This window comes from Peromyscus californicus, unplaced genomic scaffold (genome assembly GCF_007827085.1).
Source record: "Peromyscus californicus insignis strain IS unplaced genomic scaffold, ASM782708v3 Scaffold_22__1_contigs__length_63687245, whole genome shotgun sequence".
NCBI lineage: Eukaryota > Metazoa > Chordata > Mammalia > Rodentia > Cricetidae > Peromyscus > Peromyscus californicus.
Genome location: NW_026294525.1, coordinates 14,748,173 through 14,772,757, shown reverse-complemented (window position 1 = coordinate 14,772,757; position 24,585 = coordinate 14,748,173). Strand labels below are relative to the sequence as shown.

General features: G+C 42.4%; 1 protein-coding gene across 2 annotated transcripts in view; it reads left to right on the top strand.

The window, feature by feature from the left end:
- Esr1 (estrogen receptor 1) overlaps positions 1-8,368 on the top strand; it is a 259,201-nt gene extending 250,833 nt beyond the window's left edge. For both annotated transcript variants that reach the window (XM_052750952.1, XM_052750953.1), the window contains exons 8-9: positions 792-975; positions 3,966-8,368. In XM_052750952.1, the coding sequence (XP_052606912.1) occupies positions 792-975; positions 3,966-4,200 (419 nt within the window). In that variant the 3' untranslated portion in view covers positions 4,201-8,368. The remainder of the gene's footprint in view (positions 1-791; positions 976-3,965) is intronic.
- The last annotated feature ends 16,217 nt before the right edge of the window (positions 8,369-24,585 follow it).

Here is a 24,585-nt window from a genome sequence, read left to right as displayed (position 1 = left end):
AGAAGGACTCTGATTGCCTAGCTTGGGACTGTGCTGGTCCGAGGAACAGACATCCTGAAGGTCTCTGCCCAGCCTACCTTTTGCAGAGACAGTAGAGAGTCAAGAGAGGAAACATTTTCCTGGCAAGAGAAGCAGCTGTTCCCAGAGTCCTCTGGACACACCCGTGTCACACATGTTCAGTCAAGACTAAAATTTGTGTAGACTCGAAACCTTGCCAAAAGCAGAGGCAAAAATAACCTCTACCTCAAGTAATTATCTTTTAATCACCTAGCCAATGACTCATAACTCCTGGTGAAGCTTATAAGGGTTGTCCTGTATTTCCTGGAGGACAGTCTGTCCATCATTACCAGAAGTGGAGTTGGTATATGAAGTATAGCCTAAGTACCCCAATATACCACTTGAGTACTCTTAGAAGGTAGCACATCCCTTTGTCCCTCCAAAGAAGCAATGATGGTTTCCCTTTGGGGTTGTGGTCAGCACTGAATGAACAGTCGTGTTGATGTTAGAGCTACCCAAGAAGAGATGGTCAATGTCTCATTATGGCTGCAAGATTAATAGTCCTTTTCGGAGGATCTCAGTTAGACACAAGAGGCTTTGCTGGCTTCTTGAGGCTGGAAGATGTACATACTCATTAAGAATGCTACGCCATCTCTTGGTGTCAAATGTGTCCACTGTATCCTCATTGTTGTACAGCTGTCAGAGGAAGCTTCCTCTCAGCATGGCATCCCAGGGATGCTTCTGTCTCCATGACCTCGTCCTCTTTGAATCTTTCTTTCTCTCTGTATATTCAGGAGTGTACACATTTCTGTCCAGCACCTTGAAGTCTCTGGAAGAGAAGGACCACATCCACCGCGTCCTGGATAAGATCACAGACACTTTGATCCACCTGATGGCCAAAGCTGGCCTGACTCTGCAGCAGCAGCACCGTCGTCTGGCCCAGCTCCTCCTCATTCTCTCCCACATCCGGCACATGAGGTGAGGCAGCTCTGGGTCTCACAGAAGGGACAGAAGATGCTGGCCCAACCAACTCTGTATGACAGCTGACACACGACAGGCTGCTGAATGAGTAGGCAAAGTACCCTAGGAAAGACATCTGACTCAGAAGGCTAGGGGAGGACAGAAGAGAGCCACAGAACCTACCTGGAGCAATGGACAAGCATCACAGAGGGGTCCCTAGAGGAAGTGATATGTACTGGTGGTTTGAAGCATATGCAACGCTCATTGGGTGGTGAGAAGAGTCCAATCAAAGGGCCTTAAAGAGCACAAGCCATCTCTCAAGTCATCAGGCATATCTGTTATGGTTCTGGCATTACCCCTTACTGACACGTACCGGGGAATGCTGCGTGAGAGACCCCTAGGCTAAAAGATGGATGCAGAGTCAACATTGATGCATCCATAGCTACCAGAGCCTTCTTGTCGTCTCCATTGCCCTTTCCCTAATCCAGCCATCATCAGTCATTTCTGCACCACATGGCATGTTTCCTGGTCTCCGTCTTTTCTATTGCATCCCCAATAAAGCAGCCAGAGTGCTCACTTTGAAATCAAACAAGATCATATCATTCCCCCTACTTTAATTATTCCAGGGGTTTCCTATTGCTTTTTGATAAAAGCATGTCATCCTTTGTTTTGCTTATGTTATTCCTTGTGATGAAGTCCTTCTTAGTTATCTTTCTGGGACTCCTTCATAATTGAAGCTGTGAGGTAGTGGTTATTCTACACATGATTTGTATAGCCCCACTGCAGACTGAGTGTCTCTAGAGGGTCTCAGCTGGGCTCACTTACACCGCTGTGGGTCATAGGTAGAAGACCTGCATTGAGCCCTACAACTGGGCCAGGTGACTCTGTTTTGTGCATGTCATTCTTCTTGTACCCCAGCTTAACTAGGACATGCTCTAGCATCAGCAGAGGCACAAGAAATCCAGCCCATTTGAGCAAGAGCATTGCAATGCTTCGGGAATGTCCCATCAGCTAAGCAAGTCAAGGTGGTAAGTCCCAGATTCTAGCTAGTGGACCACAAGTAGATGATCACATTCAAGGGAAGCATGTCCAACCCTTCATCAACTTCTGATGGTGTCCTAGAGAGGGCCGCAGAGAATGACTCAGAAGGATATACCCCTGCCAAAATACCCAGCTGAGAGAGTGGGTTTCTTCTTGAAGAGAACATGATGACTTATTCTTTGAGGGATTTATAGAAACCACATGACCCCTATTGAGTGTTTTTAGTTGATAAGAATCCATGACTTTTGAGATGTGTTATGTGCCTGGCTTGTCAGTATTAGCAAGCCTGGTTAGTTAACCCCAAGTACCTTCGCAATACATGCCAGCCATGGCTGGTTGTACTGACAATGTGATGCAGGAGGCATGGCAGAGAGCTTTGTAATTGTGAAATACAAATGAGAAGTGAATATTTTACTGAAAGCTTTGAGCCTCTCTCTACTCTCTCTGTGACAGTCCATACATGCACACATGCCTAATATAAAATACTGATTTTGTACAGATTGCCTCCCTGCAGCCAATCTGAACCACGGAATTCTTGTTTGGTTAGCTTGGCCCTCACCATGTGTTAGGGTCATAACATAAACAATTTAATGCCAGATTTGATCAGACTGTAAATGTGATTCATTAGGCTGTGGGGGAAACACAGTGGCAGAGCTGGGGTACTTAATGTCAACAGTGCTTTAAATTAAAAGGCAAAACAAAAACAAAATAACACTTAAACATGTGATTGAGGTTGGATTTCAGTTCTTGAGGGTTCTCATGTGTTTTGTGGCACTGCTCAAACCTGGGCTAGCTTGTTACCACCACAGATAGAAGTATTATTAGAACATTCTCTTTGTTATGTCTATGATATGCATTGCTGTAGTCTCTTTTATTTTGTTCTAGTTTTGGTTATTTTGAAATATGTTCTGATTGTAGAGTTGAAGCTAGCCTGGACAATACCACATAACTTAGGCTAGCCTTGAATTTGTAATTTTTACCCTACCCCGCTCCCAAGCACTAGGATTACAGGCATGCTCCATCACACCCAAGTTCATACTTTTTATAAAAGAAAATTTCAAGCCATGAAAGAGTCATGGTTTTCTGCCTCCACTGCCTACCTGCCTGAGAGAGCAAAGAGGGACAAGAGAAAAGAGAAAAGCCATTTGCCTACACTCTTGTCTTCCTATTTTCTCTTTTGTTCCTTGTTGTGAGCAGCATTTATTGTTCTGGACTGTGGTAGAAGAAAGGTGATGTGGAAGGAAACATCTGAGCAATAGGGGCTGAACCATTGCCATGAGGCAACAAAGGTGTCTTGGTCACCAGAGGCCTTTGAAGATTCCATGGAAATGCACCCAGGAAAAGGCAACAGATTGTTCAGATTTTCTAGGTCTCTGTGGGTCTTAGTTCCATCAAAGACCAGTGACAGAGAGTTAGTCAGTTCCAGGATGACAGATACAGTGTTCTCTGTGAGGGAGATGAGTGCAGGTCATTTGGTCCCCAGAGAGCCTGGATAGAAAATTTGATTTTATTCTGAATATTATAGGAGGCCATTGAAAAATGTAGGCAAAGACCCCAGACCATAGAATGATGCTTACAAAGTTAGGGTGGGTCTTCTAACCTAAATTAATGCAATTTAGAAATGACTTAATCAACATCCACAGGTATCTAGAGCTTGTCATGTTGACATTCAACATTAACCATCATAAAGAGGAAAATCCATGGAAAACCCACTAAAAAAAGCTGGAGGGAGAGTATGATTGTGGGGGGTGGGATGAGGAAATGAAAATACATGGGCATGAGTCCCAGCCTGAGTCTCTCAAGCCCTTTGGCCTCTACAAATGCCATCCTAAGATGAATCCCTAATAGGTAGAAAGATTGGGTCACAAGTGCCTTTGGAGTTTCTCTTAGTTCATCCTCAGAGAAATTTCAGCCATCCTGGAGTTCAGCTGTGGTCTAACCTGCTTTCCTCTTTGTCCCTTCTCCAGTAACAAAGGCATGGAGCATCTCTACAACATGAAATGCAAGAACGTTGTGCCCCTCTATGACCTGCTGCTGGAGATGTTGGATGCTCACCGCCTCCATGCCCCAGCCAGTCGCATGGGGGTCTCCCCAGAGGAGCCAAGCCAGAGCCAGCTGACCACCGCCAGCTCCACTTCAGCACATTCCTTACAAACCTACTACATCCCCCCAGAAGCAGAGGGTTTTCCCAACACAATCTGAGAGTTCCCAGGCTCTCCCAAGGCTCTGAGAATCCCTGCAGCATTTTCCCCATGTCATGTATCACTTTAGCAGAATTCTGTCTCCTGCATACACTCTGGCATGCGTCCACCACCAGTGGCTTTCTAGTATGAGTGGCCATTCATTTGCTTGCTCAGTTCTTAGTGGCATGTCTTCTGTTGGGAACAGCCAAAAGGGATTCCAGGGCTAATTCTTGGTAACAGCTGTTTCCCCCTTTGCTACATCGCTAAGTCTGAGGATTCCTGTAGTCTTCATGACCAAATTGAGATAACTGCGTTGAAGCTACTAGTTGAGACCCAAACCTAGAGAGTTAACATTTCACCTCTGATAAGCACTTTGTGTATGGCTCCAAGAGTAAGCCTCAGCAAAGACTTTGAAGTGGCTCCTTTAATTGAAGCCTTCGAGAAAGCTATCTCATGGGTTCCATAATGTACCCTCTTGTATTCCTATAGCAACATTTGACTTTGTTAAAGGGAACTATTGAGCCCCTATAGGAATACAAGATGCACACAGGGAAGGAAGTCCCCCCACCCCGCCCCCTGTTGTCAAGACCCTGTCAACTTAATACACTGCACCTTCCAGCTTCTAAAGTGTAAACTGCTGAGCACTGTACACAGGTCATGGGTTCTAGATAATTCTTTCTTCCCACGACTTGTGGGAACCAGTAAGTCAGTTTCAGTTAACACCCTGACATGAGGGCTATAGGGTATTTGGATCTTATTTGATTTTCATTTTATAATACCCTTCTGCCCCTGGGGTTTGCAGTAAAGGCGGCTTGGGTACCTGCTTTGGGGAGTCTAGCATTCATCAGCAAAGGGCGCTCTCCTTGTCTCCTCCCCATGTGAACTGCCCTGAATTGTCTGTCCCCTTGTAGAGCAACCAAGGGCAGTTACAACGAACCTATACTCTGACTATACCTTTTGTTTTACTTAGTTTTATTCTTGAGTGGAGAGCACATAATAAATGTACAATGACTGTGACTCAAAAGGAGTCTGAACAAGGAGAAATGTGCAGAAAGACCCAGCCATAGGCAGCAGCTTCCCAGGAGTGTCCGTCCTTCACAGCAACACACAGTGGAGCTGCCCTCGGATCCACTGGCTGGTGGCCTCTTCATTCTAGGTATGGGCCTGATCTGATGAGTCGATGGTAGATATCTGTGTTCCTTCAGATCCTCCAGAAGCTTGAGGCAGGCATGGGGGCAAGGTCTTGGAGCACTCATGACTCAGGCTGATGAGGGGTTGCTCAGATTAGAGTCTCCTTGTCTATTCGGAGCTCATCCCCAAACCAGCTGGTGTGGCCCTGGGGAGGAAAATTCATCCCTCTCCACAGCTCATGTTCTTAAACTTCATAAGCCAGAGACTGAGGCCAGAATTGGGCCATGAGAGTTCTTTGACCAAGGGGATAAAAAGAAAGGCCTACCCTAGCCACAGTCACCCACGCCCCCTGGGGTGTTGGCCTCTCTAATGAAACTAAGGATTATTTCCTGTTCTTAATCAAAATGAAAGTTTGGTTTCCTTCCCTGACTTCATGATCCATAATTTGAACTCCATCGAGCTGTGATGTGCTAGCCAACAACCCAGGTGAATGGCTAGGTTTCTCTTGGTCTGTCCTCTTTGGAATGGTGGGTTTCATTAATTTCTGGTCTCCCAGGTAAGGGACTACCAAAGAACTGGGAAACTGGGAGGGCCATTTTTTTTTCTCCTTTTTTTAATTTTTCCTATTTGTGCATCAAATTCTGGGACAATTTTATGTATCTGCTTTAAGAATATGTTTAAGAACATAATTCATTTGTTTGTATTTGTTTAAAAGCACCTTATATAGTATAATATATATTTTTTGAAATTGAATTGCTCGTTTATCAGACAATTGAATGTAATAGTTCTGTTCTGAGTTTTAATTTGACTGGGTTTTAACATTGCAAAAACCAAGGGAAAAATATTTAGGTTTTTTGTAGACTTTTCAAGCTATCATGTCATGTATGCAGTTATTAATACCTAAAGCCTGGTGATTTTCATTTCAATGAAGATCACATTTCATATCAACTTTTGTATCCACAGTAGACAAAATAGCACTAATCTGTATGCCTATTGTTGGATGTTGAATGATAGACAATCTTATGTAGCAGAGATTATGCCTGATAAGGAAAATTATTCAGGGCAGCTAATTTTGCTTTTACCAAAATATCAGTAGTAATATTTTTGGACAGTAGCTAATGGGTCAGTGGGTTCTTTTTAATGTTTATACTGAGATTTTTCTTTTACAAAAATAAAAACAAAAATATAAAAAAAAACTTGTAGGACTTTAGATGATGTAATACCAGCTAAATCCAAACAATACTCTAGTGGAGGGTTTTGCATTATCCATTGACTGTGTTTGTATTCATGTTATGATAACACATTTGAAATAGGCAGAGAACACCAGACAGCTGAAGTATTAGCCCACAAGTTTCAAATAATGTTTGGAAATCTCTTTTTACCCTTATCTGAAGTGCCAATTCTGAGCAGCTGACATATTTCAGCTGCTGTTGTGTTGGGGCAATGGGGACATGCCAGAGAGTCATACCTGTATTTTTCTCCCACCTGGAGGCAATTTAAAATTGGAATGCCATGATCTATCTAGAGTTGGGATGAAGTGGGAACGTAGATCTGGGAATTGGAAGAATGGAGGAAATGGTGATAGAGAGTACAGAGAGTACTCTGGCACCTTGACTGTGCTCCAGGTTTCAGAATTTCCTTTCTATCTGCACTGTAATGAAATAATAAGTAGCTCCATGGGTAGCCATTTCCAAAATGTCGGCTTGAATTCTGAGGAAGAGTGTGGAGGCAGCAGTAAAATCCAAAGAATAATCCAGCAAGGGGTCTGCCTGAGTTTCCTTTAGCCATTGCTTAGCCTGCTGATTTGATTCTGGTCATCCAAAGAGAAGACCCTATCAATGTAAGTGACAAAATCCAGTCCCCAAAGAAGTGCCATCTTTGACAGATTTCACTGATAACATTGCAGATATGTTTTTCCATGACATATCTTTTGTCTTTGGGGGGGAGGGCTGAACAAGTAAGTGACTTATTAATAATTTCCTTTTAATTACATTGTGGTGTCCACACTTCCAAGTCTTACACATTGAAAAGGTCTTTGACTCCAGCCATGGGTTTGGAGTTACCCATATCCCTGCGTGAAGTCAATGACAAATCTCTTCCTATTCATACTTTGCAACTCTGAGTTGTACTGTGGATACTGAGAGCGATCACTAGGACCATAGTAATGTCTACTATTCACAGTCAGATCTGCTTGGGGAACCTAAGTCTTTTAAAGGCAAATAGAGTCATACAGTAGCTCACAAGGTAACCATGATTCTCTTTGGTGCAAGTCTTGGGAGGTTGATCCAGCATACACATCCTAGATTAACTCCATGAAAATGTACTCCCTTTCAACTGGAGCAAATGAATCTAACCATGGTCCCAAACAGCCATCCTTTCATTAGTGTGAGTGTGCTCTATTTCTAGCTTCATATCTTTTCCATTTAAATTAAGGTATGGTCTCATTTAAAGTCCTGTAAACTTGTTTTCTAAGTGGTTGTTGTCTCAACTATGGAACTTCAATTTTGCACTGTCAGAGATTTGAGATAAATTTCTGTTCGCTTTTTTTTCTTTCTTTTGCATCCAAATGTGCCTGAAATTTTAAGATATGTAAATGCTGCCATGTTCCAAACCCATCTTTAGTGTCTTTGTACAGAGCTGTGCACCCTGGAAATATAACACACAGTCCCATGAGCAGGTGCCTAAGACATGGACCCCTTTGCATTCACGGAGAGGTCATTGGTCATAGAGACTTGAATTAATAAGTGACATTATGCCAGTTTATGTTCTTTCACAGCTTACAAACAATGCTTTTTGTGCACTACATATTCTTCAGTGTAGAGCTCTTGTTTTACGAGGAAAGGCACAGATGTCCAATTGTGCTTGATGGACTAAATGCACTCTGCTACTGATGCACACTACTATTGATGTGATCCTGTTTTGTTGCAGCTTTGCTTTGTTTAAGGAAACACACTTGTAAGCCTCTTTTGCACCTTGAACCAGTAAAGAATCCAGTGGGATGCTCAAGCACCTGTAAACCATCTTCTCAATGTATTTGATGTTCAAATAAAAAATAAACTAAAGGCAACAGGTTGTGCTGTTTTTTTTTAATGCTTTGTTTCTTGCAAATAGTTCATTGCTGAGCACGTGAAAACAAAAAAGATTCAAGGAGTTGTAGAGATCACAGTGGGTCTAAATGCCCAAGACCTTCCCATTTACCTGGCACCAAGTAGGGATAGGGATACCGATATTAGGGTGACTCACCCTCAGTTCAGAGCTCTGTAGTGTGCACGTGTTAGTATCACTATCAATCAATCAACATAGTTTGCATGGGATGGTTGTGAGGATCGTGCAAGGTATTCCTTAAGAGAGAGCTTCAGAGCAGTTATTATAAATGGATAAATTAATGAATGCATGCTCTGGCATGGGAATTGCCTCAAAAATCTCTCCCCTGTTGTGAAGGTGAATCAAGGTGACTGATCCATGCTAGGCCCGGTTTCCATTTTATGAGTCCCTTTCCATCTCAGAGTTACCTGCGAGATTCCTTTTATATGGCATCTCTATGATTTACCTCATGAAAGGGGAAGAGGAGATTCTGACATCCTGAAAGGCAACACCATGTACGAACACACTCTGGAGCGGGCTTGCTTAATTGAAACCTTAATTCTTCCATTGGATATGTGATCTTGGGCAGTTAAATTCTGCGTGCCCCAGTTTCTTGACTTGAAAAATGTTGGACCTGCCCACTTTGCATTGTTACAACAAAATACTTGAAGACAAGTAACTAGCGAAGTAAAATTTACTTAGCTCACAGTTCTGAAGGCAGAGAGTCTAAACAGCGTGGTGGAATGTGGGTCAAAAGCATCATGGTGGATGCTTGTTATAGTGGGAGTGAAGGCAAGGAGGATCACGTGGTGAGCCAGAGAAGCAGAGAGCTTGAAGAGGCCAGTCTGGCTCTGCTACAGTAACCTTCTCGCCAGGGAACTAACTGGGATCCCATGAGAACTGCACAGCCTTATAAGGTCACTTGTCAGTGCCCCTGATCACAACCCTGGCTGAGAGTTGATTCAGCTCACACACTGGCTTAAGACCAATTCCCAAGATTTCTTTTTAAGGTTTGGGGGCTCATTTAAACTCAGGATTGCCATGTTCAGATCTGCTTTTCTGGAAACACAGAATGTATGACTCAGAAAAGACAACATTTCCGTGTCTTCCACTGTGCGGCTTATGTACGTTAAGGAATTACTTTCAAGTTCATGTCCATGGTGGCTCTCAATGGGATACAAGTGATTCCTGCAGAATTAATAGAGGTAAGAAAAAGGGATGGGTGTCCATTCAAGAGAGAGATTTTCTAGTGGAACTGTCAATCTACAGGTTGTCTGGGACACCTGGTGGAAGGGAAAGGTGGGGAGAATTCCCTGTCACAGGAGGTGCTTTGCGTGGAACAGACAGGGAGTAGGCACAGCACTGTGGGAAGAAATTCTCTTCCTGTTGGAAACACGTTGGGTTTTCCTTTCTACCCTGAGAGGAAAATAGCGCACACTCCCCTACACAGAGCTTCCGTTCATTGTGTGCGACCCTCTGCTTCCTTCCCTGTCTCCTGGTCTTCTTTACAGCTCTCCCCTGACAATAAAAATGCAGTGGTTCTGACTCTGCAGGTGAGGAAATCAAGGCTTAACACAGCTCTGTGACTTTCCCAAGGTCACAGATCCAGGGAATGGCAGACACGGGATGAGTCTTCCTGAACTTAGGCCTGAGTGACAGAAAGTGGCCCCTTTTTGCTCCCTAGGGCCCACTGAGAGTACACATGGACTGTGGATTTTGCATTTAGACAGGCTTTTATGTTTATGAGTACAAAGAAAACACTGATGAACTTTGAGGGCAAAACATAATTCTTCAAAAAAAACCAAAACAAAACAAAACTGTGCCACTGTGGGCAGGAGGCTAAATGCAGTGCGGAGAGACGGCTCTCTGTGACCTGATGGCCTTTGGATAGGAAATCCTGACAAGCAAGCATGCTGCCCCTTGCACTTGGTGCCAGTACTTCTGGTTTCTGGGTTTGTCCCTGCTGTCTTCCTGCCTGCCCCAGGAAAAGCAGCAGGTGAGCAGTTTTTTTCCCTCTGGTTCAGTATCCCAGGAGGGACTGTTTCCACCAATGTCCCAGATCTTGAAGACGGAGAGTTCAGACTTCATGCTACATCAGGGCCTCTTTCAGAATCTGACTGTCCCAGGGCCAGGCTCAGTGGTTCTGTCAAATACTACCTCCTCCTATCTGCTGGCTCAGGATCCAGCCATGGCTATGGCACTGGGCATCTGTGTAGCAAAGACAAGACAATCCCTTTCATTGTAGTTAGGTAACTGTGAAAAAAGAAGATGAAGGCGAAGTAGCATTTGGCAACCATTTTCTTAAGGTTCAAAGTGGGGATGATAGCATCAGTGGTCCAGCCAGGCTGGGAGCCAAGCAAGCATCACCAAGTGGCTAACTTTGGGCTTTTTGCCAAGTGCCAGCTATCCACACACCGTGGGACAGACAGGGATCTGGGGACTGTGCAAATGCACTGTGTGCTCCTAGGTCTTTCTGCCATACTCCAACCTGTCATCAGCTGCCTTTTCATTGAGATGTCAACCATTCCGGGCCTAGCCAGTGAAAGGTTTGTGAGCTGGTAAATGTTTTTTATGGGCTGATGGAATTCTCAAATTAGATTCAGACTCAATGGAGTTGAAAGCTGTAAAACGCCCGGAGTATTTCCACATTTACAAGCAGAAAGAACATGATTGAAGACCTAGGGCCTCGGACCACAGGCTGAAGGGAGGGAGGACAGGCAAGTGCATGCAGTTAGCAGCAGGGCTGAGGAAGCAGGGGTCACTTCTGCAGGGACCCCTTCCCTCTGGGATGCCCGGCCCCGAGTAGATAGGCTTCTGAGGCTGAGTCACAGACTGGGAAACATTTTCTTTAAATGGAGGGAAAGGTTGAGGTGCCAAATGGAGATTCCATTTTTTTTTAATTTTGCATCTGTGCATGGGGGTTGGGGTATGGAGGTTCACATGTGTGTGTAGGGTGCATTTCCAGTATGTCCCAGTAATGTGCCTGTGGAGGTCAGAGGTCAAATTTGGGTGTTGTTCCTCATGATGGTCAACCACCATGTTTTAGAGTCAGAGTCTCTAACTGAGACCCGGAACTTGCAGGATAGAGTAGGCTGGTTTGGCAATGAGCCCAAGGCATCCTCCTGCCTCTGCCTTTCTATTTGCTGAGATTACAAGAGCATATGATCACAGGTAGCTTTTGAAGTGGGTCCTGGAATTGAACTCAGGTACTCACACGTTAGTGACTGAGTTGTCTCAGTCCCAGACAAGGAATTTGTAAGTGTTTCCCAAGGAGGATGGATTACAAATTTGAGTGACTTATAAATTATTATTTCAGATCACACCCCAACAACCCTTAAGGAAACAATTCATCCTTGAATGCTTAAACCACAGTTTCAGAGAATCTGATTCCCTCTCCTGGCCTCCTCCAGGACTGGGCATGGATGTGGTACACACACACACACACACACACACACACACACACACACAAAGATAATAGTAATAAATATTTAAAAAAATATATCTGCAAGAGTGGAAAGATCCAGTGTCCCCCAGCCCAGTAGCCATGATCAAAATCAATTTGAAACTAAAAGAAACAATAATAAAACAATAATAATAATTATATAAACAATAATAATAAACAAGATTGCCACCTGGCAGTCATCTTGCATGTCCTGACACAACAGGTACATCAGGGCATTTACCCCTCAGAGCAAACTGTTATTATCCCATTTTACAGAGGAGGCTGAAGAGCAGAAAGGCTAAGTAGTTCGCTAAGTAATTTCTTAGTTATTACATGAGTAGGAAGTGTCTGGGCTTCATAGTATACGCTATAGGTAGCACTTTCTCTAGGTCTTGGGCTGGCTTTATCAAAATCTAAATCATTCATTCCCCAGTCAGTTCCCTCACTCTGATTAGGGTTAGGTCAGGAGAGTTATGGAGGGAATCAAGCCCGTCGAAGCCAGGCAATCCTGAGGAGAATGTTCACTAGCTGGCAGCGTAGGACCAGAGCCCTAGGCTAAAGCAGGTTCAGCGTTCAGTGCCCGTGTTCAGAAAGAAAGGCACCAGGAGAAGCTGTTGGTGACTTCTGGGCCACTTCCAGCATTTCTGCTCCTTCTACAGTGATTGTACTGGGGTTTGTGGGCAACATGCTGCCTTTCCTGGCTTGGTTTCACCTTCTATCAAGTCAATGTTGGTTGGTGGTTGGAATTTAAGAAGTTCCATGTTTTTGACTGGGTGACATCTCTTCCAGGATACTTCAGGGATTGAGGTCAGTGAGCCTCCCTATCCCAAATCCATCATGTTCACCCACTTTGTGTATGCCTTGAAATTAACCAAGCATCCTGGCAATCACCTGGAACTATTGTTAGGATTCTGTGACTTTTAATAGATGGCCTGTCACCATTTATTTGGAATATATCAAGAAGTTTCTTATAAACTGAAAAACAAATCAAATCCCTCCTAATATGAGAATAAAGATGCCTCTTCCATTGTCTTTTCAACTTGTCATCATCATAACAGCAACTTGGATTTGAAAACCAAATTATACTCCCTGTCAAATTTAAATTATAAAAGCATATAAGTGTGTTTTTCTGTGTGTGAGTTCAGTCACAGTGCCAAGCCTTGTACCCTAACTGTGTCTGTTCTGGCTTCCTTGTATTGTGCAATGAACCACACACACACACACACACACACACACACACACACACACACACACACACACAGAGCATTTGTCTATAGATTTGGAATCCTATGACACAAACTATTTTAGATCTTGTTTGAGTGTAATAATATAGAGTAGGCATCTGTGGGGCGTTTACCCAACCACCCCCACAGTTCCCCAGAGTTTTCTTGAGTGCGAGCAGCAGGAAATATTAGATAGAAGGATTTATTGCGGAGAATATCACGGAGAGAAACAGATAGAAAATAAAGGATAGCCTCGAGAGGGCCTGGAACCTATTCCAACGGGCCCTGACTGTCTCTGCCCCAGGGTTTTTATAGAGACGCCAAGGGCTGGAGCAAAAGACCTCCTCCCCCAGCACAGTCAAGTGCAGACCATCCCAGACACCTGCACTTAGGCCCGTGGTCCTAATCATCCTCTATGCGGACCTGCTGGGTAAACCCACGAGGAACCCGAGAACGGGCTCCCACAGTTCCCCCTTTCTTAATATATTAAAAAAATAACTATTAATGGCTTACAGCAATCTTCATAGCTGTTACACCTCCCAGTATGGGAGTAGAGGATGATAAAGATGGCATTTCTCTTTTGAATTAGGTCCAAGGTGACTACAGCAGTCTTAGCTGCCTCAAGCCCTTTCTAAACCAAAAACTCTTAAGGCGACTACAAACTTGAATCTTTTAGCTTCATCATTACCATTAACAGGTTAACATAAATATTGCTATACATAGCCACAATTCTCTCAATCTTACAACTCAAAGTAAACTCTTAACAGAACCATTTGAATTAGCATATATGGTGCTAAATATAGTTAACAATTTTCTCTGTCTTACAACTTTAACTCAACCATTTGAATTTTCTTGCTAACAGAACATAGGAAAAACTTCGATGTATTCACATCAAACTTAAATATTTAACTCCACAAAACCAGGGTGCATTAATATCAATAGGGTAAACATAATTTCTGCAAACATAATTCAACCTCATAACTCCTCCTTTTCTTTATAATTTTTTAAACAAAATCTCAAACCTAGTTAGAAGAACACAAACTCATCAATTCCTACAAACCCATATTGAAAAACAATCTTCTCAATCTAACCATTAACACTTTGAAAACTTAGCAAAACATCCAAAAGCAGTTTCTTAATAAAACTCTTTACACTTTAAAAGTAGTCTCTTGGCCGGGCGGTGGTGGCGCACGCCTTTAATCCCAGCACTCGGGAGGCAGAGCCAGGCGGATTTCTGTGAGTTTGAGGCCAGCCTGGGCTACCAAGTGAGTTCCAGGAGAGGCGCAAAGCTACACAGAGAAACCCTGTCTCGAAAAACCAAAAAAAAAAAAAAAAAAAAAAGTAGTCTCTTAGTATACCCCATTTGCATTTCTTACTAACAAAAACATGACATTAATCCACTCAAACAACTTTTGAAATTAGACTAAGGAATATTAACTCTGCCCCTTTTCTTTATAATTTGAGCAAAATCTCAAGCCTAGTTATAAAACCCAAACTTTTCCATTTAAACAGTTCCATTTATAACACAAAACCAGTTCTGTAAGTAATTTCATTTTTACATAAACAGTTCCACAAAACAATTCATGAATCACCAGTTAATAAAGCATATATACATACACAAAACTGCATCTTGAGTCAAGGTAGAAACAATAAATTTCTTCATTTAAACAGTTCCATTTTTAACCCAATTCCAGAAAACAGTTCCTAGGTCATTACTATAAGTAAACTCAAAATTGTCCCATATCAATGAAATCTCTATTGTTCAATTCATTAAGTCCTAGAATTCAAATGATAAATTCTGGTACTAGCCTTCCAAATATGAAGAAATCCAGAACCAAAATCTTTCTGTAGTTTTATCTCATTTTAAGCTCAAAAAGTTCAAACAAGAAATAAATTCTGGTATCAGGCTTTCACTTCAAAATATGAAGAGACGTTTTTCAACCAAAACTTTTTGCAGTTAATTTTTGTTCAAACAAGCGTCTCTGAACTTATTCTTTTTTAGGTACAGTAGTATTCTAAACAGCACCGTTTTTGATGTTAGCTCAGGTTTTTCTGTGTTGCGTCGATTTTCCACGGATCTCAGCTGCGGATGCCTTGTTGTGCTGGCTCTGGCGTCCGCCATTCTTAGCTTCTTAGCGGCTTCTGGAACTTTTGAAAACCGCTCAGACTGCCTGCTTTGCAGTCTGCTAGGACACTAAGTTCTGTGTGTCTCAGGTTCTTTCACCATATACATTAAGAATAGACTCACACTTAACATTTACACTTTTTTACAAACACATAACATATCTTGCAAAGCATTTAGACTCACATTCAACATTTACATGTTTACAAACTCACATATAACATATTAACATCTACTTATTTATACTCCTTAAGGAAACTATAGAACTACTTTAGCAAATATATTTCTTATTACTTCTTATATATTTCTTATATTCACTCCATCTTATTCTTATTTAAACTTACATTTACAACTAGCATCTTTACTTCTTACAAGCTTATTACTATATGTCTTAAGACTGCATTAGATACTTCTTGCAAGCTTATATTCTTAAAGGAACTCTATAGATCTATTTTACAAACTTATATAGGGCTACCATTAGCATATATTTAACTTAGCAAACACCTAAAGATTTCTTAACACAGAGATCTAACAAGAGAATTTTTACAAACTCACATATCTTATTTTCATCTTTTTCTATTTCTTACTCTTAATTATTATCACTATATCTATTAAAAAGATTCTCTTAACTAGACAGGAATTACGTACATCATTTCTAAATTTTAGAGTTTATAGTCAGCGTTGTCATAAAGCACTGGGATTTAGTGAGTGTTGTTATAGAATTGTGATAGTTGTTGCTAGGGGACTGTAACCTTCCCAGGATGACGCCACACTCCAAAGTTGCCAGTTCTCTCAGCCATTCCGGACCGGCAGAGATGCACTGTCACTGGTAAACGGTTTTTAACTAGAGGCTGTCTCTTCACCCAAATTCATAGTAGTTCCCCTAAGTGCTTCAATTCAGACAAACGTTTCTATTACAGCAGTACTCTTGGTTTGCTCTACCGAAAAACTTCACTTCATGCTGAGGGTGAAATTACCATATTTAGCTGCCATAAAGCTCTTTGCCAAATACTGCACAGCTATTAGGTGATATAAAGTATTTTTCTAAAGGAGCTAGTAAAGCCACAAGTGGCACAGCTCCGAACTGTATTTAGTATTTTTACTTCATTAGCTTTAACTCCTGATGTTATTAGCAGCTGTGATATTTAGCATTGATTTCTTACAAGGAACTTTCAGGTGAATCAACTCTTTTGTAAGACAGCTAGATTTTCTGAAGTTTGTTTCCCATCTATAAGGCAGTCATTTCTTTTTGAATGCCTGTTTCTTATCCCCTTAATTAGATTTGCAAAGGAATCACTCATTGCAAGCTGTTTGTTCAAGAGGTAAATAATTTTTAATTTCACATAAGTTTCTTCATATCTTAGACAACGTTCAGTGTATAAACTGCTCTCTTGCTTGCTTAAGGATTTTAAAGTGGCTTGTTTGCTCTTAAAGGTAGCTTTTTGTCATCCAACTACCGTAAAAACTTTGCACAGCTATTAGGGTAAATAAGGCATTTTACCAATGGAGCCCCAAACCGCGAAGCACCTAGTTCCATATCCTTTCAATTTTTCCAATGGAACTGACACTTAAACTCTTTTCCTCCTTATTCCTTTAAAAGCTGTATTTTAAGTTTACCAGGAACGTATTTTCGAGCTGACAAGTGTTTCAGGGCAATGTCGCCATCTTTAGCGGAAAAACTACCTTTCCCAGAATGCATTTCCCTTATATCAGTCCATAATATTATCAGTCCCTTAAATCAGTCCTTTATATCATTTCCCTTAAATCAGTCATTTCCCATAGTTCTTTTTGGGTCTGAGAGTCAACTGGTTGTTTTACCAGACTTGTTTACAAATTCTTGCCCGGGAGGTTTGAACAAAGTTTTTTGCTTTTGCAACAGGAGATTTGAACAGCATTTTACATTTTCAGCTATGGCACATTGGGAGGTTTCTGGTTTCTCAGCTGGCTTCAACAGGTGTCTCTCCTTCATTTGACACTGGCCCCGGATCAGAACTGCACCTGCCTTGTTAGCGCGCATTGAGGTAGGCATTTCTGATAGCAACTTTCCTTGGGGCTTGTGTTTGTCTTAGCCAGTCAGTGAAAAAGATCATGTACAACAGCTTTTCCATAGCTCCTTCAGAGAGATTTTCTCCCACTGATTTTATTCTCATTTTGCTTGTTCCTTCCCCAGATGCAGAGCTTCAGGTATCTGTCTGTGGCTCTGTACCTCTGCTAGCTGCCTTTGGAGGTAGAGGCTTTTTTTTCTCCCCCAGAATCTGCCTCAAATTCTAGCAGCTTTTTCAGGTCATGCATTTTTCTGGGGAGGATTATGTCCCTTCTCTTTCTTCAGAGTCTTTCTCCCTGACAGTATCCAGTTTGGTCTCAATTTATCCCGCTACCCCAGAAAGAGTTTCCGACACTACAGTGGCGGCTTTCCCTGCTACTGAAGGTAGGGGCTTTTTGTCCGTTTCTGTTTTCGGGGTCTGTGTGGTTTGCGTACATACTGAAAATCTAACCAGGGAGGTTTTTGCCATCTCTAAACTCCCATTAGGACAGGTGTTTTGCCTTATCAGGCCTTCACCTGGCCCAGTCCCCCAGTGGGTTGTATTTGCTTGTCTGGGTGCTCAAGGACAGAGCTTATGCCAGAGGCAATCACCTCTCAGGGCTACACTCCCTCATCTCAGGGAGTCAGTCGAAACAAAGCTTTTCTCAAAGAAGTGCTTTCTCTGACAGAAAAGAAAGCTTTACTCCTTGATAGTTCTGTTCTGCCCTGCCTGGGCTCTTTCCCCAGACAGCGTTCTGACTCAGCAGCACAACTGCTTCAGACACAGTTCAGCTTTACTGTTTTCCCAGAAAGGTCCTTACTCTGATGGGAAAGCTTTTTCTCAGATTTCTTTTTGCAGCTGTGGACCTATCAACCCAGGACTTGTAGGAAAGTGGACAACTGTGCCGTTCCCACCGGCTTTAGTTTTGTTTGTTCATTAGCAATCTTCCCCTGAGTCCTGCACCTTCCTGCCTCTCAGCTCTGTGCTCCTGGAAGTTTACAACTGCAGGAACCCTAGTATCCCCGAAATGCACCCCAACTCAGAGACGCTGGCCAGTCTCCTCTGGGTTTTTGGTCAGAGAAGAGAGGATACAGTGCTAACAGTTTGCATTGCTTCAGGGGATCTTTGTGTTAGGAAGATTAGAAGCACTTTTTTTTCTGAAATGCTCACTCAGAAACAAAACCCTTAATGCCTCAGCTCAGCTGTAACTGAAAAGCTTGGCTTTTTTGCTTTTCTCAGGTAAAGTTTCCTGCCCTTTTGGGCTCTCCATAGCTCTTTACCCATACTCTCTCAAGCATTTCCCTCAGGGTACTCTGACCCACTGTCTTTTACCAGCTTGAAGAGACAGAGCTTAGAAAAGAGGTTTTTAGGAACTTGTCCCTGCCTCCTGCATTGCAGGGAGGATTTTTAAAGCTTGAAAGAACTTAGATTTTGCTGTCTTAAGAGGTTTGTTTTCCCTTAGAGCTAATCACAGGTGGTCCCCATACTAATATCTTCAGGTGATTCTAATTTTTGACCTTCTGAGAAAGTTAAAGGCTTTAGTTTTTAAGTTTAAGAGCTTTTAGTTTAAGATTAAGGCTTTTTAGAGAGTTTCCCCCCAAGTTTTCCAAGAAAAGCTTTTAGTTTAAGAGAAAGATTTTTCCCCCAAGAGAAAGACCAACTTTTCCCAAAACTTCCCAACTTTAATCTTTGGCTTTTTACACCCCCATTTTTGCCTCAGGGAGAAAACACTTTCTCCTGCCGCTTGGACTTAGCATTTCAGCTGTCCCCAGGTCAAAAGCTTCCATAGGAAACTTTTTCTTCCCCATAAGCTCAGAAAAGAGCTTTTTTACTACCCGAAAAGCCCAAAGAAAGTTTTTTTTTCCCAGTTTGCATTCATAGCCCCCAAAGTTAGAAAATTGAAGAGTTTTTCTGTCTAGTTGCCTTACTTATTTTTTCCTACACAATCTTACACTGTTAAGTTTTTCCTATACTATATTACTACCCTATGCCTTATTTTTCAGATAGAAATTGAGAAAGCGATACAAGATAGAAAATTTTGACAGAAGAGAATTTCGCTGCAATATCGGACATCCTTCCAGTCCTCTTTCCTTTTCTCTCGAGGATAAAACCCCTGCCTCTCAATATATACAAAAAATATATATTTTCCATAACACCAGCATGCCTTATCCATTGGCAGGGCTGAACTCAGCACTTTCGCCAAAAACTCTGTAATAAAACTATTATTTTCCTTTATCTTTAGTCCCTATTACTTTGTCTTTAGTCCCCCTTTTTTTAGTCCCCCCTTTTTTTCTTTAGTCCTGTTTTCTTTTTTCTTTAGTCCCTGTTCATGGCGTCATTCTGTGGGGCGTTTACCCAACCACCCCCACAGTTCCCCAGAGTTTTCTTGAGTGCGAGCAGCAGGAAATATTAGATAGAAGGATTTATTGCAGAGAATATCATGGAGAGAAACAGATAGAAAATAAAGGATAGCCTCGAGAGGGCCTGGAACCTATTCCAATGGGCCCTGACTGTCTCTGCCCCAGGGTTTTTATAGAGACGCCAAGGGCTGGAGCAAAAGACCTCCTCCCCCAGCACAGTCAAGTGCAGACCATCCCAGACACCTGCACTTAGGCCCGTGGTCTAATCATCCTCTATGCGGACCTGCTGGGTAAACCCACGAGGAACCCGAGAACGGGCTCCTACAGGCATCTTTGCTAATCCATCATGCATAGAAATCAATCTCATGTAAAAATAGAGCCAACAGACATTGCTCAGAAAGCAAAGGCACATGATGTCCTGAAGGCCTGATCAAATCCCTGGGAGCCACCTAAGGTGGAAAGAGAGAACCAACTCCATAGACCTGCCCTCCGATCTCCACACATACACTGTGGTGTGCATACACACACACACACATACATCACACATACACACACACACACACACACACACACACACACACACACACATTGTAATACATGAAATACAATGTAATAATCATACACACATACACATAATAGTAATACATGAAATTTCAAAAGGAGAACAAAATAGTTGCATTATATTACATACTAAGTGTGCAGGGTAATTCATTCAAGAAGCCCCCTGCAGAGTGACACCCAGCTTGCTATAAAAGACTGTAGGAACAGGAGGCATCTGTGTTTTGTTCTTGATTAGTTTTGAGACAACTATCTATTCTTCTGGAAAATGACAAAGTAATTTCAAACAAACACAAATCCCTGGTGTGCAGGATTTGATTGTTTGGAAATGTGGCCTGGAATTCTAAATTTTTAAAGTGCCCTGAAAGATTCTGATATGCAAATTATGGATATTAAAAATTTGATGCTGATGATTCTGTGGTTTGAAAAACACTGCTTCAGTATATGGAAACAAGAAAGCTCCCATCCCACAGAGGGTGAGGCTGTCAATCATCACAAGTTTTGAAGGAAGGAATATGGCAGAATTTATTTAAAATGCATTAATTAAGAGTTAGATTATACCTACCTGTTGATGCCGTGAACAAAGAATGCTTATTGCAGTACTGCTTAGCAAACTCCAGCGAGAAAACAACTGTGGGGAAAGAGATGATTTGTTGCAGCTAGCATAAGATCCTCCTTATTACCATCCACACTATGGTAAACACACAGAGACAGAGAAATAGGCAAGGGAGAAGAGGGAAGAAGGAGGGGAGACACAGGGTCTGTAGCAGACATACAGATGATCACATTTGCAAGCGAATATTCAACATCAGAAGGAAAGTTAATAGAACAGCGTTGCACTGGGCACTTTGTTTAGCTCCTCTGTCACACAAAAAGTAACTATGGGAGATGATAGCCATGCTAATTAGCTTCACTATAGTAACCACTTTACTCTCTATACATAATTCCCAAGCACCACACTGTAAATCTCAAACATACACAGTAAAAAGAAATATCCAGCATAGTGAAGACGGATGCATATACAGGGACATGTCTGTAGGTAGGTGTGCCCTATAGACTCATGTGCTTGACTGCTTGGCCCATAGAGAGTGGCACTATTAGGAGGTGTGGCCTTGTTGGAAGAAGTGTGTCACTGTGTGGGTGGGCTTTGAGGTCTCATTTATGCTCAAGCTACACCCAGTCTGGATCAGTTTACTTCCTGTTGCCTTCTGATCAAGATGTAGAGCACTCAGCTAGCTCTCTCCATGTCTGCATGCATGCATCTACCATGATGATAATGAACTAAACTCTGAACTGTAAGTGAGCCCCAGTTAAATGTTTTCCTTTATAGGAATTGCTGTGGTCATGGTGTCTCTTCACAGCAATAGAAACCTGAATTAAGACAATAAGTTACAATGCAAATCATGGAATAATAAAAATAGCCCTTGTTTTAAAAATGTGTAAATAGCAACAAGACATGGAACCAGACTAAATGCCTGTTAGTGATTAATGGATATAGAACATGTGGTATATACACAATGAAGTTTTATTATCTGTAAAAATGTAATCCAATTTTTATGTACATATGCACATAAATTAAAGTAAAATTAAAGAGAGTACAAAAAGGTATACAAAAATTGGATGTTGATCAAAGAAGAGATAGGAAATTGTTAAATTTCTTTAGAAAATAAGATAATCTTTTGTAATTAAAATAGTTGATTTTATAAAACACAATTAACCCAAAATAGAGAGATGGCTCAGCAGTTAAGAGAGATTACTGCTCTTGCAAAGGACCTGGGTTCGGTTCCCAGCACCCATATGATGGCTTACAACCACCGATCCCTTCTTATAGGAGATCGGACACCCTCTTCTGGCCTCCATGAGGAGTACATACATGGTTCGAAAACAGACAAGCAGGCACATACACATAAACATAAATTTAAAATAAAACAATTAACCTTTAAAATGGACACAAGCAGAGAGAAATGGCACTCATCCTAAGAGGTATTAAATCCTATGCTAAAGCCTTAATTATATACTATGCCAGTATACTGTGTACATTTGTGTTTATTTGTATCATTTGTTTATATGTTCGATATCACTTATAAGTTAGACACGCGATTATTACAATAATTAGTTTGCTATCTACTGCTATGAATGAAGCAATAACGAGGCTGAGTGTGGTGGTCCATGCCTGCAAGTCCCTCACTCAGGTGGTTGAGCAAAGACAGGTGTTCAAAGCTAGCCTGGACTACGCAGCAGTGCCCATCTCAAAAACCACAAAGCAAAGCTGAACAATGAGCAACTAAGGGTGGTGGGCTACCTTCTCGTTGCTGCAATAAAATAACTGAAATGCAACTTAAGAGACAAAGGACTTCCTTTGGCTCACGGTTCGAGGCTGTTCTGCCATGGCAGGAAGAATTTGGCGGCAGGAAGAATTTGGCGGCGGGAGCTCAAGGCAGATGGTCACCTTGCGTGTGCACACAAGAGTGACCAATGCTGTGCTCAGCACACATTCTCCAGGTCCCCAGCCTACGGGATGGTACTATGTTCATTTGGGGTATGTCTTCCCACCCCATTCTACTCAAGAAAATCCTTCACAGACAAACCCACAAGTTTATGTCTGTGGTAATTTGAGTCTTACCAAGTTAACAACCAAGTTTAACTATCCCAGACAGGTCAACTGCACAAGACGGGACTCCAGATTAAAAATCCAGCCTCCTGGAAAGTTATCTAATGAAGCTGATGTTGAGTTGTAGGGGAGGATGGGAACTTGTTCACACTACTGGCCACCGGGACGTGTTAGGAAGGGTCAAAGGGCTCTTGGATGGGGATATCTGGGGCAGGTGGTGGCCTGATGAGTGTGGTGCAGAGAGAAGGTTGCAGATGGCACTGAGACTTGATGGGAAAGAGCTGATCGGAAACCCTGGACCCTGGCATCCCTGTATGATCCCATCAGCCTGAACATCCCACAGGAGGGTTGGGTACAAGTGGCGGGAGGTGAGCTGAGCAGCGTTAGGAGCTAAGGTGGAGGTTTACAACCACTGTTAACATGAAAAGCTCCTTGGCGGCTTCACCTTATGGGTCCAGCATTTCCATCAAGAAGGTGTCTCGCTGGATTTGGGCCTGACCTTGGAGTCCATCTGCAAGACTCTAATGACTTCTAAGGAGCATCTGCATTTTGGGGGGACCATATATGACCTCATACACCAACACCTGCAGCACAACTGAGGAGATACTTTGATATAATTGTGATCTCAAGAGATATTTCGATATAATTGTCATCTCAAGTTCAATTTTGTTTTCTCCCTTATATTAGGTAACAGGTTAAAAAAAATGTATGATACTGACTCATTTTTCCCCATCACTCTCTTGCTTTAGAAAGATTATATCCAAAGCTACCCTGCTTCCTCAGATATGATTAAATGTTCTTCATTGCTCACTTTGCTTGGCTGTTTTATCAGTTGTATCCAGCTTCCCGGCTCCTTGCCCCAAAAGGCTACTCAACAATGACTGCAGGCATAGTCCTCTGGCCTGTGCTGCTTAGTCTCCTGAATGAAGGGTCTCCCCAGGGTCGGTCTGTCTGTGGACTCCTGATGGACACTGGGCAACTGTGCAGCAGCAGAAGAAAGCGAGAAGCTGGGGACTGTACGATAAAAGCCGTTCTTTTTCCATTTCACTATACCCGGGTGGCAGGAGGTATGACAGCCAGAGCTACCACAACGTATTATTAAATCAAAAATTGCAATGACCGCTCAGCTAAACACCTCCTCTCATGACCTGAATTGGCGCCTCGATGTTGTATATGACTAAGCAGAAAATTGTCTCCGGGCTTTGTAAATCGCCCTGCCTGCCTCTTTCCACAGTCTTACTGTTCAAAACTGCACCCCGCTCTACCGTACATCGGGGGCTACCAGCAATCGAGTGACAAGGAAAGGAAATTTGTTCCCAGAAAACAAAGACACATCTAATAGACACAATCTCGCTTCCCTGTTCATATTTGGTCAGAGTTCTCTGGAGTTCGTTCTGGCCTCCTCTTTGCTTCTCTTACACATTTCAGGATGTGTGTTGGAAGAATACTCAGACTTTTCTACATGGCAAGGACCCAGTGGGGTCTGCTCTGAATGGGTAATGAACAGGGAGCAGTCAGTGGAGCCCTAGCCGAGACTTGAGTCTGAAGAGTCTGGAGCTGTCCTCCCTGAAGAGTGTGAATGGGCTGCATGTGGTCTGTCCAGTCCTTGATTGACCTAATTACCATGCTGTCTGAGGCTGCTAACTACAGCACAGTTCCCTCTGGCTCTTAGGTGACAGTGGCTAGGTAGCCACAGAGCAAAGAACCTAATTAGCAAACTGTCCTCAGCTGTCCTCAGCTACACCCACAGCTCCTTCGAGGTTCTGATCACGTGGTCCTGGCCAGCTTTCCCAAATCACCTCCCTCTACTATTCTTTGCTCTATACTTTTATATGGCTTGTCCATGAAA